At 40.3% G+C, this 15,083-nt stretch overlaps 2 protein-coding genes across 9 annotated transcripts in view; both read right to left on the reverse strand.

Moving 5' to 3' along the window:
- Window positions 1–177: 177 nt before the first annotated feature.
- Window positions 178–4,829, reverse strand: LOC100117755 (beta-1,4-mannosyltransferase egh). Of its 2 annotated transcripts, none has more exons than XM_008205219.4 (3): window positions 4,264–4,772; window positions 3,333–4,141; window positions 178–3,066 (listed from the first exon to the last, which is right to left on the reverse strand). In XM_008205219.4, exons 2-3 carry the CDS (start codon window positions 4,137–4,139, stop codon window positions 2,494–2,496), a joined length of 1,380 nt encoding a protein of 459 aa, XP_008203441.1. In that variant the 5' UTR covers window positions 4,140–4,141; window positions 4,264–4,772; the 3' UTR covers window positions 178–2,493. The 2 variants fall into 2 exon arrangements, with proteins under 2 accessions (XP_008203441.1, XP_001601907.2); XM_001601857.6 differs by having other exon boundaries at window positions 849–3,066; window positions 4,412–4,829.
- A 551-nt stretch (window positions 4,830–5,380) lies between these two features.
- Window positions 5,381–15,083, reverse strand: part of LOC100117794 (tyrosine-protein kinase Btk29A) — a 72,365-nt gene continuing 62,662 nt past the window's right edge. For 5 of the 7 annotated variants that reach the window (XM_003425609.5, XM_001601888.6, XM_016984582.3 and 2 more), the window contains 11 exons: window positions 10,875–10,936; window positions 10,516–10,599; window positions 10,377–10,441; window positions 10,240–10,305; window positions 10,032–10,160; window positions 9,757–9,950; window positions 9,435–9,606; window positions 9,185–9,353; window positions 8,839–8,957; window positions 8,488–8,740; window positions 5,498–8,364 (listed from right to left, as the gene is read on the reverse strand). In XM_003425609.5, coding sequence (XP_003425657.1) covers window positions 8,263–8,364; window positions 8,488–8,740; window positions 8,839–8,957; window positions 9,185–9,353; window positions 9,435–9,606; window positions 9,757–9,950; window positions 10,032–10,160; window positions 10,240–10,305; window positions 10,377–10,441; window positions 10,516–10,599; window positions 10,875–10,936 — 1,415 coding nt within the window. In that variant the 3' untranslated portion in view covers window positions 5,498–8,262. Of the gene's footprint in view, window positions 8,365–8,487; window positions 8,741–8,838; window positions 8,958–9,184; window positions 9,354–9,434; window positions 9,607–9,756; window positions 9,951–10,031; window positions 10,161–10,239; window positions 10,306–10,376; window positions 10,442–10,515; window positions 10,600–10,874; window positions 10,937–12,546; window positions 12,982–15,083 lie in introns of those variants that run through there. The other 2 variants (XM_016984583.3, XM_008205221.4) reach the window with 2 other exon arrangements.

Raw genomic sequence — 15,083 nt, forward strand, 5'->3', positions numbered from 1 at the left:
TTATTGGCTGCAGTTTTAAATCCATCCTCTTTCGATCTGCGATCTCTATCATCTGCAATGTCATAATTTAAAAAATAGAAAAAAAAGTAGAAAATGAAAGGTGATATAACCCATAAAATGTAATTTATTTGCATAACTTTATAATAAATTAATGGAAATGACAAATAAACACTATTGTATGTAGCATGTATGATTTATTCAAATTTATAATACATATTGTTCAATACTATAACAGAATAGTTTTTAAAAGTAGCAACCCTTTCAATTGTCAATCATTTATAAAACAAGAATCAAATTTTTATAAACTTCAAAAGAATTCATTTCATATAAAAATTGTTTTAATAATGCTTGTGGAATATCATAAATTTAACCTATAAGAATTAAGTTAAATGTACAATATTTCTTAATATAAAGTTTCATATTTGTAATAAATAGTATATTTCGATACAAGTGCGCAAAAGTTGATTCTACACGAGCGGGAGGTTTGTTGCCCGAGCGAAGCGAGGGTGACAATCTCACGAGTGTAGAATCAACTTTTCGCACGTGCATCGAACGTTATTTTTTAATACAGGGGCGGAAAATCTGCTTGAACGCACGCGGAGCGTGCGTAAAAGTGCATTTTACGCACACTGTATCGAAAAAATAAATAGTAAACAGTATTTATATGGCATGCGCGATTTTTGTAAAATCGCAAAGTTTAATCGTTAACAAAAAGTTTAGGATTTCAAATAAGTTGTAAAAAAAGTAGAGTATTTGTCAAAGAAGCTTAACTGATGTATATGTATACGAACTAGATTATATACAAATACAACTTCAACAAATAATCTTCAGTTTTTTTTTAAATCATATAAAGGTTAGTATTTTATTATACTATACATCTTAATTTGAAATAGAAAAATGTTCTATTTCGTATTTTTGAACACTGAAATATTAGTGCCGATTTTATCATAATAATTAGCAGCATTATGAAAACCATAGCTTTGGTAGGTGCACTTTTGTCGTTATATTAAGAAAGAATGCGAGTTAAAATTACCTATCAAAATAAGATATGTTACTAGGAAGAATCGCGTCATTATGCTAAACCTTATACTACATACATACATCATTACATTTGAATAAAAATTTGTTGAACATAAAGTGTAACAGTGTACAGTAATAGATAGATATATCAATTATTATTTCTTTCTTAATACTGTTTGTCATACTTCTTGTAGTAAAAGTCATTTCCGTTATTTGCGCAATTCTGACTAGACACCATAAATTGTGCTGCAATAAGCATTTTTTATCGAAAACCGTGATCGTTGTTGATGAAAGTGACGAATACGATCATTGTAATTATTACATGAATTTTTGCTTTTACTTATTGTAAGCAATCTAATGGTTACAATTTCTTATAGTGATTTAATTTCAGAAAAGCTCTAGATTATTTCCTGTTGGACCCTTTTTGTCTTGAATAACATTCATCTTAAAATATCTTAAAATAATTTTCAAATTTTCAAAGTCTATACATATTTTTTGGAAGCAACATTAAAGCAAGAGTTAAATTTGAATAGCAATCGTTTAAAAAAATCACGTGCGATTGTCCTAGTAATAATTTTTTTACATTAATCACCAAAGAATTAATTATCTAAAAGCCAAAATATAACATATTCAAATCTGAGTAACTTTTACGAAGAAATTTTTATTAAATATTAAGTATATCTTGTTTGTAAATATTTTTTCAGAATACTGAATATTCTTTGTTTTTGAGATCTTTTACTCTAGCCAAAATATCTATAAAGGATATAAATATAATTTTTAGAACACTAAAGCTTTTTATTTAGAGATCTTTTAGCCAAAGTACTTACCTAATTTAACTTTCTTTAAAACTTTTCTTACTAATTTATTCGAATCACTCGTATCAACATTGTTAATATTAACGTTTGAGTGAAGAAATAATTTAATTATTCCTATTCATTTTCAAAAGTTTCTTATCCTTATTTTTCTTTTCAAGTTTTTATACTACTCTACATAAGAAAAATATTGTTTCAGTTGCAGGATGACACATTCAAAAAATGCAATAACAATGAACGATTTCGATCCATGGAAGCTACATTATTTGATAAATTTTGAACAATCATCTGAAAGTATTTAAAGGAGTTTTAGAAAATTGCTCGAACACGTCTTTATGTAAATTTTGTTAAAAATCTGATATTCTACGTATTATAAAATAAACTTGAAACACAAAAATGGATCAAAATCATCTTGAGATATTAACATTTTTTAATTCAGTATCAAATGGAATGCTACAACTTCAATTTTGCATTTTAACCATATGCATTATACATATTTATAAAATGCATTAAAACACGTAGATTGTTTAAACAATCGTGAAATTATTAATTCTATTTGTTCTACCATTACAGGTACCACTTGTATACAAGTATTCTGAAAAATGTAAGTAAAGTGGCTCGTGCACTGCCTATAAACTAGTGACTTTAAATTAACTGAATATCAGACCGCAAGTGCTGGTTTGAATTCTTTGTTAACCACGTAAAATTTGTGTTTTTTACCAAACAGTCCCCATATTACAGCAACGTTTTCAATAATTAAATTAAATGGAATAGTCATTAACGCTCCGCAAATGAAAAGCATAAATCGCGCAACGCCAAATCGATATAAGGAGAAAGACTTGACTACTCCAAAGATGTACATGTAAATATTCACTGCTCCTATGAATGCACAGAGGAAGTCCATAACTGGTGGACAGGTGATAGGGCAAAGGCCAGCTAAAACAATGTTTGATGTAGACAGAGGCATGGTAACCCATGAATAGCAAGATATTGCCAGTAACAGTTTCTTCTTTACTGGAATCGCCTTAGAATGCACAACAAGTAATATTCCTTGCAGCCACCGTTTTCTCTGCTGCACAAAGTCCCACAGAGTAAATGGTGATTTCTCCCACATTTCTCCATCAATGAAGTTGAAGGAATAGCCTTGAGAAAATGCTTTCATTGCGAAAAAACAGTCTTCTGCCACCGATCCATCCAAACCATTGTTGAATGAAACTTGCCTCTCAGCTCCCATCTGAAAAAATTTTGAAAATTCAATTATTTAAATAAATGTATAACTTTTATTTTTACACATCTTTAAGAATGTCTGCTATGTAATCAGAGTATACTTTCAGAAGTATATGATAAATTATTTACTTTAAGATTGGAGAGCAATTACAATTGAAGTTATCTTATCTAATTTTTTTATCATTGTTTTATCTGTCTTAAATGCTTTATCATAGGAAATTTTTTAATTGACAACATGAGTGATTTTACGTACATATTTTCAGATATATTTACCTGAGTTACCACATAAGAACCTTTCATGCTGAAAAGAGGTTTGTGGAACATCGTAAACTGCAACCTAAGTTTTCCCATATCATCTGCCACCCTAAAGCTATCGGCCAACGTGGTGATCCAATTGACAACATCTTCATTTGCATAAGTGATTAGGCCTTGTCCAAATTGATGTTTTCCATCGAGGACAAAGTTGAGAATTCCACGTATCGAATTATCAGTTAACAGAGTCTCCTCATCAAGATGAACTATCCAGTCATGGTCTGCTAGTTCATTAACTGAATTTTCTAAACAGTACTGTAGAGCCCTAGCTTTGAACAATGCTCCACTAGTTGTTCGATAATTAGGTGGCACAATAACCTCTCTTATTCTACGATGCGCTGACAAACCAATTGGCTTATCACTCACTACTTCTATTTGAAAGTTCTCTAAGCCTGCGTCGATGCATTTGTTTAGATTCTTATCAACATTAGTTTTAACTAACTGAGGATAATCACCACGCGTCACAACCCTTATGCAAATAAATGGCGCGAGCAAGGGCGAGCCCTTGAGACTAACTTTGTCAGGAAAAGCATTGTATATAGTTAGTCCGATAAAGTTGAACAACACTTGTGGGAATGACAGAAATGTCAAAGTCCGAAGGAGGTACAGAGTAAGTGCACCCGCAAAACCGTACTGAACCCATGGATCAAACTGGCTTTGGTCCCTTGGTCCCCAGTGCAATCCACCCGATACAAATTCGAACACTAAGATGAAGGTTGCTAACAGGCAGCAGTGTAAAATGTGCTTCGTCCAACTATTCAGCATCATATCTAGAACAGAAAAATGAACCCCTTTAACATCGGATCACCGTCGCTCTTAACTACACATTTATGTAATAATAAGCGTTTATAAATGCCAGAAGTAACGAAAGATTTAACAAAAGTGTTCGCACCGTATACCAAGGAGAGCTGACGGTGTGTATATTATGCCGTTGAAAAATTTTCATAAAATCATAACTCTACAGTGTGCAAGCGCAAACGAGTGTTAATTAGTCGGAAACAGCGAATACTGATATCGTGAGTCACTGCTGTATTACTCACAAATCTTTGTCGTCCTTCCTTGTTGCGTTATCGGGCTTTTTAATCACAGAGCGCTTAGAAATTGGAGTATTATGAGTATAAATATATTAACAAAACAAGTCCTAATCCTAGGAAAGCCCGCCCCTGTACTCCATACAACTTCCGAGAGTTTCTCCACACCCGTTTTTGATATTTCACCAGCCCCGCGAGCACACCATGCCAAAAAATCACAACGCTCCACTCGACGGGCAAACTAAGCCTCGCTTAGTTATAACATTATACTTATGTGTGTGCAGTCTCTCTGTTTTAGTAACGGCCCGACATCGCGTAACTGTTGTCAAAAAATCTCCTTTCCTCTCTGTCTCTCCCGTTGGCTTGGCTTGGCTTCGTAGAGGTGTACACGCTCCTGACCGTCTCCTGACCAATTCATTGTCAACCGCATATAAATTCTGCATGTGGAAGTGTATATATATATATATATATAACTGCGGCCATCACGAGTGACATTGAGCGGGAATTCAAACGACCGAAGACGATAAAAAACTCTTTCACATAATTAGATTTAGGATAACTTGGATGTATGTATTGGTCTAAAAGCAGTTTGGTCTAGATAAATAATATTGAATAAAATTCTATGTTTATACTTACCTCATCGCTAGACAAGCCATCTTTTGGGTAATAAATACTGATGGGTTGTATTATGAGCATAATATTATATTTAAGTATTTATAAAAGGAAAGTGTCGTATACAAAGTCATAAATGTGCAGAAACGAAAGACGATTAAGTAATAACCGGCAAATCCACGAAGGATGCTCAGCTATGACACATAAAGGATGTCCGTGTTATATCGCGATACAATAACCGTTTTGTTTCACGATTATAATATATAGCTATGGGTGCTACTGCGACTGATTCCGCATATTGGCACATTGTTGGCGTAGTGGTTCTTTTTCTTCGTACATCAGAGTAAAAATGAAAATAAACAATGGTTAAATTAAGAAAGTTTATTTTATAATTATCAGAAAAAATTGTATACTTAAATGACAATGCAGGATTATAGGAAACTGATAAGTTAGAACAATACACGAAACAATGCATTAACAGACTACATTCAGTAAAATAACATTTTATTTCTAGACTAACTATAAAAGCGATGACATTTCATTCAACAAAATTTCATATGTACGTACTTTACGGGAGACTGAAATGGTTGCTCAACCAATACAGTTAAGCTCTGCTTGATTTTTAGATTAACAAATATTTTCTTCTCTACGTTTTCTAGATAAAACAGTTCGATATGATCAATCTCTAATTTAGTCACTGATTTTTCGTTCTTCGATCGTACAATCGCTATTGATTAAAGTAAAAATGTTGAGTGACTATAATAAAAGTTAAGCAAAGAAATCATTTTCGATTTCAAAGCAATGCGACAGTTTCAATGAGAAAGTACAAACTATGTATGTCTATGAAGTAACAGTTAGGCTCCAAAATTGACCGTAAGTATACGTTTAGTCAAATTTTACATTTTCTTTTTTTTACCTACGCAAACAGAAATGCAAATTCTGAACAATTTTGGATCCTAGCTCACTCACATGAATGTATAGCATTAACGACCGTGAATTTTTAAGAGATTCGTTTCTCTTGTTTCTAACAAAGTGACAATAATTATACTTAATGATAGTTCACTCGTACAGATGCGATTCAACAGACGCCTTTGTCATAAAAGTTACGCTAAACTTATTCGGTTAATATGTACATATGCCTGTTTTATTCATATTATTGTTTGATCATTCACGAAAATCTAACATTGCATCGCATCGGATAATAATAGTAATATTAAAAATAATGATAATAATAATAGTAAAGATTATTGCGAATCAATGTTTCTTCTGTTACTTGGACTGACAATATTTTTACTTCTTAACATTCAAGCGCCCGTAATTATCTGTATTCGTATGTCGTATGTGTTCGTTGTTATGATAACTTTTAGCGATATATGATTCGGTTCACAATGATTACACTTTATGCTAGGCAGTTCAAACATTTATCCAGAAGTTTCACTGCCCATATCATGCGGATACAAAATCAATGAATCCAGTTTTCATTTATTTTTATTTATTTATTTTTCTGTTGGAAGGACTTAAAGTTTTTTGTCAGTCAGTATACCTACACGTAGATTAGAAGTTGTCGGGAAAAAATTATGATCCTGCGTATTAAACTATATTGTATTATCACTTTTCACCATACTGGCGTATTAAATAATCACTAGTCTTTGATGAAATTTAAATTCAACAATGACTTCGGTGGCATCTTATCAATCGAGCTGCAATATATAAATCGCATCGGATTTTTTCAACTTTTCCTCACTTAACCTAATCACCAAAGATATAAGTGTAAACGCAAAAAATGCAGATTAAAAGACAGCGATCGTTTAAGAGATACTTTTCTTATTTACGAGCAAGGAAGATATTCTTCAAAGAGAACTAAAAATTCTTTAAGAGAAACGCATTGTTTTACACAAGTTTAAGGAAAGACTCGACAGGGATCAGATGGAAAAGCCAAATGCATTCCTGGTCCCCTTATAAACCACATTGATAATGCATTCGATGCCTGCTATTTGCTCGTCACAGAAAAATACACATGTAAAAAATATACAATAAAAAGTCACTTTTAAATCACTCTTGTACTCGATTCGAAGCATCGATGGGGGCAGCTCTCCAACATACATACATGAAACACTTATCCCCAATGTGTCAAACGGTTGATGCGCATTTATAAAAATGACGAGTCGCTTATTATTTTCATTCGCGTACAATCTTGGTCTCCTTAAAAAGTCCTAAAAAGAGGTCATCCAATGTGTGGTAAAAAGTGATTTGTCGATCTATAATTTTTCTTATTATGTTCTCAAACACTGAGTCTAGCTTTATTTGAAAATACATATTTTTTTGTTTATACGTGTATCGTGTGTTTGCTGTCACCGGTTCATTTGCCAAAGAAAAAACCTTTTTCGATCAAAGCATTGAAACTAAATCGTCCAGCTTCTTTGGAAAAAAAACAAAGTTACCGATGAAAAATACAGCACGCTTAAACAACAAAATATGGCATTCGATCAAAGCCAAGCGATAATTCGAAGCCGTCCTCGTGGCGATTTTCGCCCCTTCTCGCCTCGCTCACTCTCTTTCTTTCATCGTTTCGGAAATTCGGGGGAAAAGAATTATGTAGCCGCGGCGACAAAACCGCTAAAAAGTTCGGCGCGTCTGTCCTCGCGTATATCATAGGCTCACTTGCCCTTGGTAGCGCGAATGGCCTTGCAGATCTCGATCCACGGATGCCCGTAGGAACTACAAATGTCGCAGACGCTCGGCGAGCTCGACGTCGTATTGTGGTGCTGTTGCTGGTGCTGAGAGTGGTGCAGGTCGTCGTGCCTCGCCGGGCTCGCGCTCGAGGCGCCGCTCTCACGTTTCGAAGAGGAGGTCGTCCTGCCGCTGCCTCCACTGCCCGTGCTAGCCGCGATGATGATCTTGTCGCGCTCGCGGCTAGAGTCGCGCGAATCCCGCGAATCGCGCGACGAGGACTTCTTGGAGGCACGGCAGAGTGTCGAGGAGAGCTGAAGCAGCTCGGCGGCGCTAGGCAGCGATGCGTTGCTCCTGACGCGGTGCGAGGCTGGCAGGGTGGCCGAGTTGTAGGAGGAGACGTTGTTGGAGGGGGAGAGGGCGCTCGGTAGGAGAGAGGCCACGCTGCGCTCGAGGAAGGGCGAGCGTGGCGCCTGCAGCTGGATCGTCGTGCTGGCGTTGGTCGTGGTAATGGTTGTGGTGCGGCCGCTGCCGCCGGAACTCGGCGAGGAGAAACGTAAGCACCGCAGGAGACTGAGTCAATCGTTGAGCAGGCCCTGAGATACGTTAATCAGCTGTTCTTTCAGCACGCGGAACGATGGTCGCACCTCCGGGCAGTGGGCCCAGCATTTCCTCATTACCTGCAAAGGCAACGGTACAAATGTTTGACTCGTATTCTCTCAAAATATCGAACAGAGCAATACGTCAGCCTGTCGAAAACGCTTTGGCTGAAGAATTGGAATTCATAGAGAGCTTACGCTTACCTCATAAACTTCTTTGAAGCAAGCTTTCGGTTTTTCCAGAATGATTCCACGCTGCACGCGCTCCACGACTTCGGTATTCTTGAGCCGTCCGTATGGCATTTTGCCGCATGTGAATACTTCCCACATCAATACTCCGTAAGCCCAGACATCGGATTTGGAGCTGAATCGCGTGTAGTTCAAGACCTCGGGTGGAGCCCACTTTATCGGGAACTTGGTTCCGCCGCTGCTTGTATACTGATCGTCCAAGACATACCTGAAAAATTCAACAAAGAGTTGAGAACAATGAGTAAGCTCTATACACGAGAGAATCGTAATACTTTGACTTTGTATAGTAATCATCGAGCACATTACCTAGCCAAGCCAAAATCGGCTACTTTCACAACGTTCTCCGAGCCGACGAGACAATTGCGAGCAGCCAGATCCCTGTGAATGTAATTATGCCTTTCCAAGTATGCCATTCCTTTGCAGACCTATAATTCAATGAAATTAATGAATTAGTAATGGGCATATATCAACATATTCATGCGCGGCTCCTCGAGCTCATAATGTATTCGTATTCATAAGCGGTCGCCGCGCCGTATTGTCGAAAAACATTAGACTTTAAAATTAGAAACGCGAAGGAAGTCTTTGACGTCTTCTCGACTCTGGGAGATTAAGATTTGAACGAGTTCTAAAATAATCACGTATTACGATATACCTGTATGCACATATCCAAAAGCAGTCCAACATTCGATCCGAGTGTAGTTTCGTGACGACGGAGGTAGTTCAATAGAGATCCATGACGCATGTATTCCGTGACTATGTAGATGGGCCTATCCTTGCTACAGACGCCGTACAGCTGGACTAGGTTCTGATGTTGCAGTTTACTGTCGAGCAAAAGACACATCGCGATTGTTACACAAGTACGTAACTTTTACTCCTCTCGAAATACAGCCTATAATACTCACGTCATGACTTTAGCTTCCTCGATGAAGTCGTCCTCGGACATGGTGCCCTCCTTCATCATCTTGACGGCGACGTCGATGGATCCGCGCCATTTGCCTCTGCGCACGACACCAAACTGCCCGGAACCAAGCTCCTCGAGCAGGTGAAGCTCGGCCGGGTCGATCTCCCATTTATCTGAAACAGTAGCGGATTTTTATTTCTCTTCTTTCGCAGCTCTCTCTCTCTCTCTCTCTCTCTCTCTCTCTCTCTCTCTCTCTCGTGTAATGGAATTAAGGTTTGTCGAGACAATTGAAAGCGACGTAAAGCAAAGGGGATAACACATACCGTGGCTTAGTCCGGCGGTCGGTGGAACAGGCCGATCGCAGGGGCTGGCCTTTAGCCGACTGGCTAGCCCGCCGCTGTTGTGTCTGTGATAATTAACGAGATCTGGAATCGAACCGCAACAATGCTTCTCCGACAGGTAGAATTCCCCTCTTTGATTCTGCTTGATGTGATAATGCTTTACGTGCGGGTGTGGGCTGAAAGGTCAATCGAGCCGATTAATTTTCCACGTAATCGTGAGCGATTACACAGCTTTGCATTGTCATATTGACGCTTACACTTTTGTGTAGAGGGACAGCGTGTAGAGGCCCTTCGTGGACGAGTTGCGAACGACGAAGCAGCCTTCCTTGTCCTCCTGCTTGAGGAGCGACTCGGCGCGCTGCCTCGACATGTCGCCCACGTACCACCTGGAACAATCGAATTGGAATCGTGTTAAGTGTATCCGCGATTTATCGCGGCGCTGTTGGGTAGGAGAAGTTGACTCACTCATATTTTTGGAGACCGAGGAGCTCTTTCTCCTTGACGTAGTTGCTGGGTATGTAGCCGATCGATCTGAAAGATCAAGCGTATAATTAGTGAGCATAATAGTTAGATGTGGTATATTTTTTCAATAAACATCTTACCCATGCTCGTCCTTGACTTTCCACCAGTGTTCTTGGGAGTCATCTAGCACCTCGTATTCCGCCCCCTGGAAAAGGCACAATCGAATTATACATAAGTGTTCTCTCCGACTGAAACAATCGTTCGGAAGTAAAATCTCACCTTTTCAAGAGACAAATCGCCTCCCTCAATAGCTCGAAACGGATAAAGGGCGACCACCACTTTGCTCCGTATCATCAGCTTCTCCTATTGGCGCGAACATTAAAAGTACGTGTTTATTAAGCTGCAACAAATCTAATGGAGGTCTATCTAACGCAGAGTTACTCCGTTAAAAATGTTTTATCGCGCGTCGAGACACTACGTCCATTATACCGAGCGTTACACGTTAACGAGTACCTGACCATTATTTCGTTAGCGCCGTTATCGCGCGGAGTACAAGCGCGCGTCAATTATTATTCCGAATTTCGAACGTCCGCGAACTATATCGCCTGCGAGTAAATAATAAAACGCGCATAACGAACCTTGGCCTTGGAAGACGGCGTTCCTGGCGTTCCGCCCGGCATCACTGGAGTTGCAGGTGTAGCTGAAACATAAAGCAGAACAATCGTCATTACTCTCCCGCTTTTTTTCTCGAGCTCGAAGTGATTTATGGAATGATTTATACGCTAAGGATAAATATTGCGCATCCCATCGCGAGAGCGAAGGTCGCGAAACGAACGAAATCACAAAAAAAAAAATCTAAAGCCGTTAAAGATTCAAAACGCGAATCCACACACTCTAAAAGCTCTCGACTGCAGTTTACACACATCGATAATTGCTCCCTCCTCTTTTATATCGTCCGTATAGACACGGCGTTGATTGCTCACTCGCAGCGCGCGGTGAATTGATCGCCTACACAGAGAGAGAGAGCACACCAGCACATCGAGTGGTTTGCGATCCTCGATCCCGCGAGTCGAGCTAATTTATGTTTCGCAGCCGTGTAGAGCGCGTGGCGAAAGGCCTGGCTCGATAATTACACATTTTACGGGAGAGTTAACGCCGCTCGCCGAGCAATTATTATTAGAAACCGACAATCAAACGCCAAGTTTAATTAAAGCTCAAGCGAGAGGGGAGCGCTTTGTGCGAAAATTTCCAACTTTGAAGAGAGAGAGACACAGAGAAGTCATAAAGAGAGCCTCGGCGATGGATTTATGGGGCGGTTACAGCAGCAGAGCATCGAAGCCCCTCTTTTGTGTGTGTACGATCGTCGGCCGCTGAGGAAGTTTGCTTTTTCGAGCGACGACTCTGCGCCTGGAACGCGAGAAAAGGTTTATACGAAAGAGAGAGAGAAAGAGAGAGGGTGGATTTATCGAGGACGCGATTGAAATAGTTGGGCGCGAGCGAGAAAGGCCGTGTTTACGGCTGAAGAATTTGAGATGAGGCTTGCTGCACCCGAGTTCTATACTCCGAAGAATGACTCTCTTTTCAGGATGCCGAGCTTTTGTCAGGGGTTAATGCAATTTTAGACTTCTTCTTTCTTTCTTCTAAGAATTTCTCTGCGGCGCGTGATTTCGTCTGCATTTTTGACGCGAAGAATGAATCAGCGCACCGGTGCGTGAGTCACTTTTCTTTTTTTCTCACCGAGACGCGGAAGCCGTAGGAAAATCGATAGCTGTAATAACGGCTCGGACACATTCCGCATCAATCATAAAAAGTCGGTTATTTAATTTTGTACGCTTTAAATAAAAAAATAAATTTTAATAAAGCGTCTACGAGGTTGACGTTCACATAATTTTTATTCGATATAAATGTTTCGAAATTTATAAAACCGCCCGATAAAAAAAAAAACACTTCAGCGTCGAATAATAACCGGCAGCTTAAAAGCTGGAGGCGAACGACGAGTATTCCACAACGTACAACTGCAGCGTAAAAACTGCACAGAAGCACGCGGATATCTCGTTCTCTGCAGCCAAACACCGCGCCTCGACTGTCGCAGCAGCAGCCTTCGTCTTCGTTTCCGTCACCCCTATACACATCGCCTGCAGCTGCCGGAAGCGTTTTTTTTGCCTCCCGATGACGCACGCCTCTGATAAGCATCGGAATATAACGCGTTCGAATCAATCGCGAGCTTTCGAATATTCAAAATAAACCGAGCGAATCCTGTTCATCCCGTCGAACATTTTAAAAATAGAAATCGATTGAAAAAATCCTTACCAAGCTTCCGGGAGGAATAGCATTTCCGGGTTCGCTGGGATAGTTAACGGCTTACGCCCACGCTCTCGGTGTGTGCGCAATGTCAGCCTAATGCCGGCGTCACCTCCCCTAACGCAGTCTCTACAGTACAACTATCGTATAAAAGGAAGTACACTCGCGAACGCTTAGAAAACTTATTGTCGCACGCACAGACTCCACGGAAGCTCGAATCCTCACAGGCTTCGAGCAAGCACAGCGTAGTGAAGCTCGAATAAAGGACGCGCGGAACCGGCGTCGCTCCCGGCTCTTCCCTCGAAGCGCTGCGCACAGTATATCGGAGCGACGCAGCGCGAAAGCTCTCCCTTCGGACAGTGTATTGTAGAGTGTGTGGAAAAAGAGGCCGAGAGAGAGAGAGAGAAGCAATCGCGTTAACTTATTAGCGTAAAACCGAGCGCATAGCAGGGAGCAGCCGGCGAGCGGCGCGCGCTCCGCGACTCGTCTAGTCTCCACCCTGTCTAGACAAAATCAATGCGACCTCAACCTCTCTCTCTCTCTCTCTCTCGCTCGCTCGTTCGCTTCCCACTGCCGCGGAGAGTGTACTCCCCACTCGCGCATCTGTCCCCCCCCCCACCCTCAACTACTGCCGGGGCTTGCTCGGCGCATTTTCTGGACAGCCCTTGTAGAGCCTCGCTCTGCTACTACCCCCGTGTTTGCGGCCGCAGGCTGCGTTCGAAATTGCCATCGAGGCTCTGCGCACTGGATCGTGTTGGTGTCTTGATTGGTGGTTTTATTCTTTGGTATAATTGCTGCTGTTGAAAGTAATGATTACACCTACGCGCGCGCGTTGCTTATTTTTTGTTGGGGAGGGGGGGATGGGATTTCGAACTTCGTGGAAATGCTTTTTTTTTGGGATCATCGAAACTTTTTACGCTGAAAGCGAATATTTATAGGAATCCTCTTTCATTTTCATTTTTCGGGCAGTCTGTTTTGGGAATGTGTTTCGAAAGTGAGTCGATATTTAGTTTCAGTAGAAACGCCCACCGTCTAGTCAGACGAGTGGTTACTTTGAAAAATCGAGCTGCGAATGATTTCGTTTTAAACGCAATTTCGAGTTACAATTATTTTTTTATTCAGCTTTACAAGACGGAAGTTAAATTACTAAATTTTCCCTCTCGCAGTTCATAAAGTCGTTGCGAACTCGCTCGCTCCGGCATAATGTATATGAAGTCTCTCTCTCTCTCTCGAGTCGACTCGTGATTTGTGGTTTAGTTGAAATGCTTTCTCCGCCATTATAATTTTCACGCTTTGCGCCCCTTTGAGACCCGCTTTATTTGCATCGAGTGCAATTCTCCTCGGAAATTCAATCGAGATCACGTTGGCGATTCGATGAAACAATAAGTGTGAAAAAAAAAAACAATGCTTCACTGGACTCGACGTTGTAGTCGCGGCTTTAAAACGAGGGGCTTTCTCCCCTGTCGCTTGCATTACGCTGCAGCCAGTGCTATACCATCTCCTTCTTCCTCTGCTCGTTCGCATTCTCTTCCTGTGGGGTAGAGAAGAGCACGTACGCGATCGTCGGTTTCGTGTAGCATTGTTTTCCTAAATATATGCTTTTAGAACGGAAGAATATATATTTTCGTGCATTTTTTTCAGGATAATATAAGCTTCAATTCCGAACGAATGTACAGCGGCAGAGGGTTTTGTTTTCCAGGAAAGGCAAAGATTTCATTAGCATAATTATGAAAATAATATCGGGCTGCAGCGCGCGGACGCGCGGTTATTTTAAATTAAAAGTTCGGATTGTGTAAACCGCGCTGAAAATACGCGGCGAGGTAAACATAACGAAGAGTAATTAAAGCTCTAATTATGTGAGTATAATAATGCTTGTTACGCGAAAAAAATCACTCTTGAAATTTACGGCAAACTATTCAACTGTCTCTTCCTACATACTTAAAATTTTACAATAAGGCATTTAACGAACATTGAAGTTTCTATAAACAGCGACTCGCGCATTCGCATTCGTTATACGTTTTTCCTTCGTAATAGCCTCGAGCACGCAGACGCATCCGCGCACTCGTCCTCGGCCGATATTTTCCTCTCTTTCTCGATTCGCTCACGCTCTTTATATATGTGTATCTGTATCGAAAGAAGACGCGTTGACGCGCATCTCTCTTTTAATTGCGGAATCGAGTATATTATACGGTTATATGAGGTGCGAAAGGAGTGTTAAATTGCTGCACGAGGATAAAATTGTTCAAATACACAACTTTTTTTCTCTCGAAAATAAAATCTCCGCAAATGCACACTCGCATCTAGCACTGCAGCCTGCGCGTTTCTATTATTTCCACTTCCATTTTTCAGCGCTCCTCCCTTTTTCGCCATATTCCCAGCCACCTTTTTCCTCTCCTCTCGCGCACATTCGTGGGAGAGAGAGAGAGAGAGATCCGCATACAATAAGGCGTATCCACTTTTCGCGCGAGTGCATATCTCACTGGCAAAACTGACAGACAGCTGCTGCTGCAGCTCCTCGTTTGTCACGCGGCGCTTCTCTCCTCCTT

The sequence above is a fragment of the Nasonia vitripennis genome, chromosome 3, assembly GCF_009193385.2.
Source record: "Nasonia vitripennis strain AsymCx chromosome 3, Nvit_psr_1.1, whole genome shotgun sequence".
Lineage (NCBI taxonomy): Eukaryota > Metazoa > Arthropoda > Insecta > Hymenoptera > Pteromalidae > Nasonia > Nasonia vitripennis.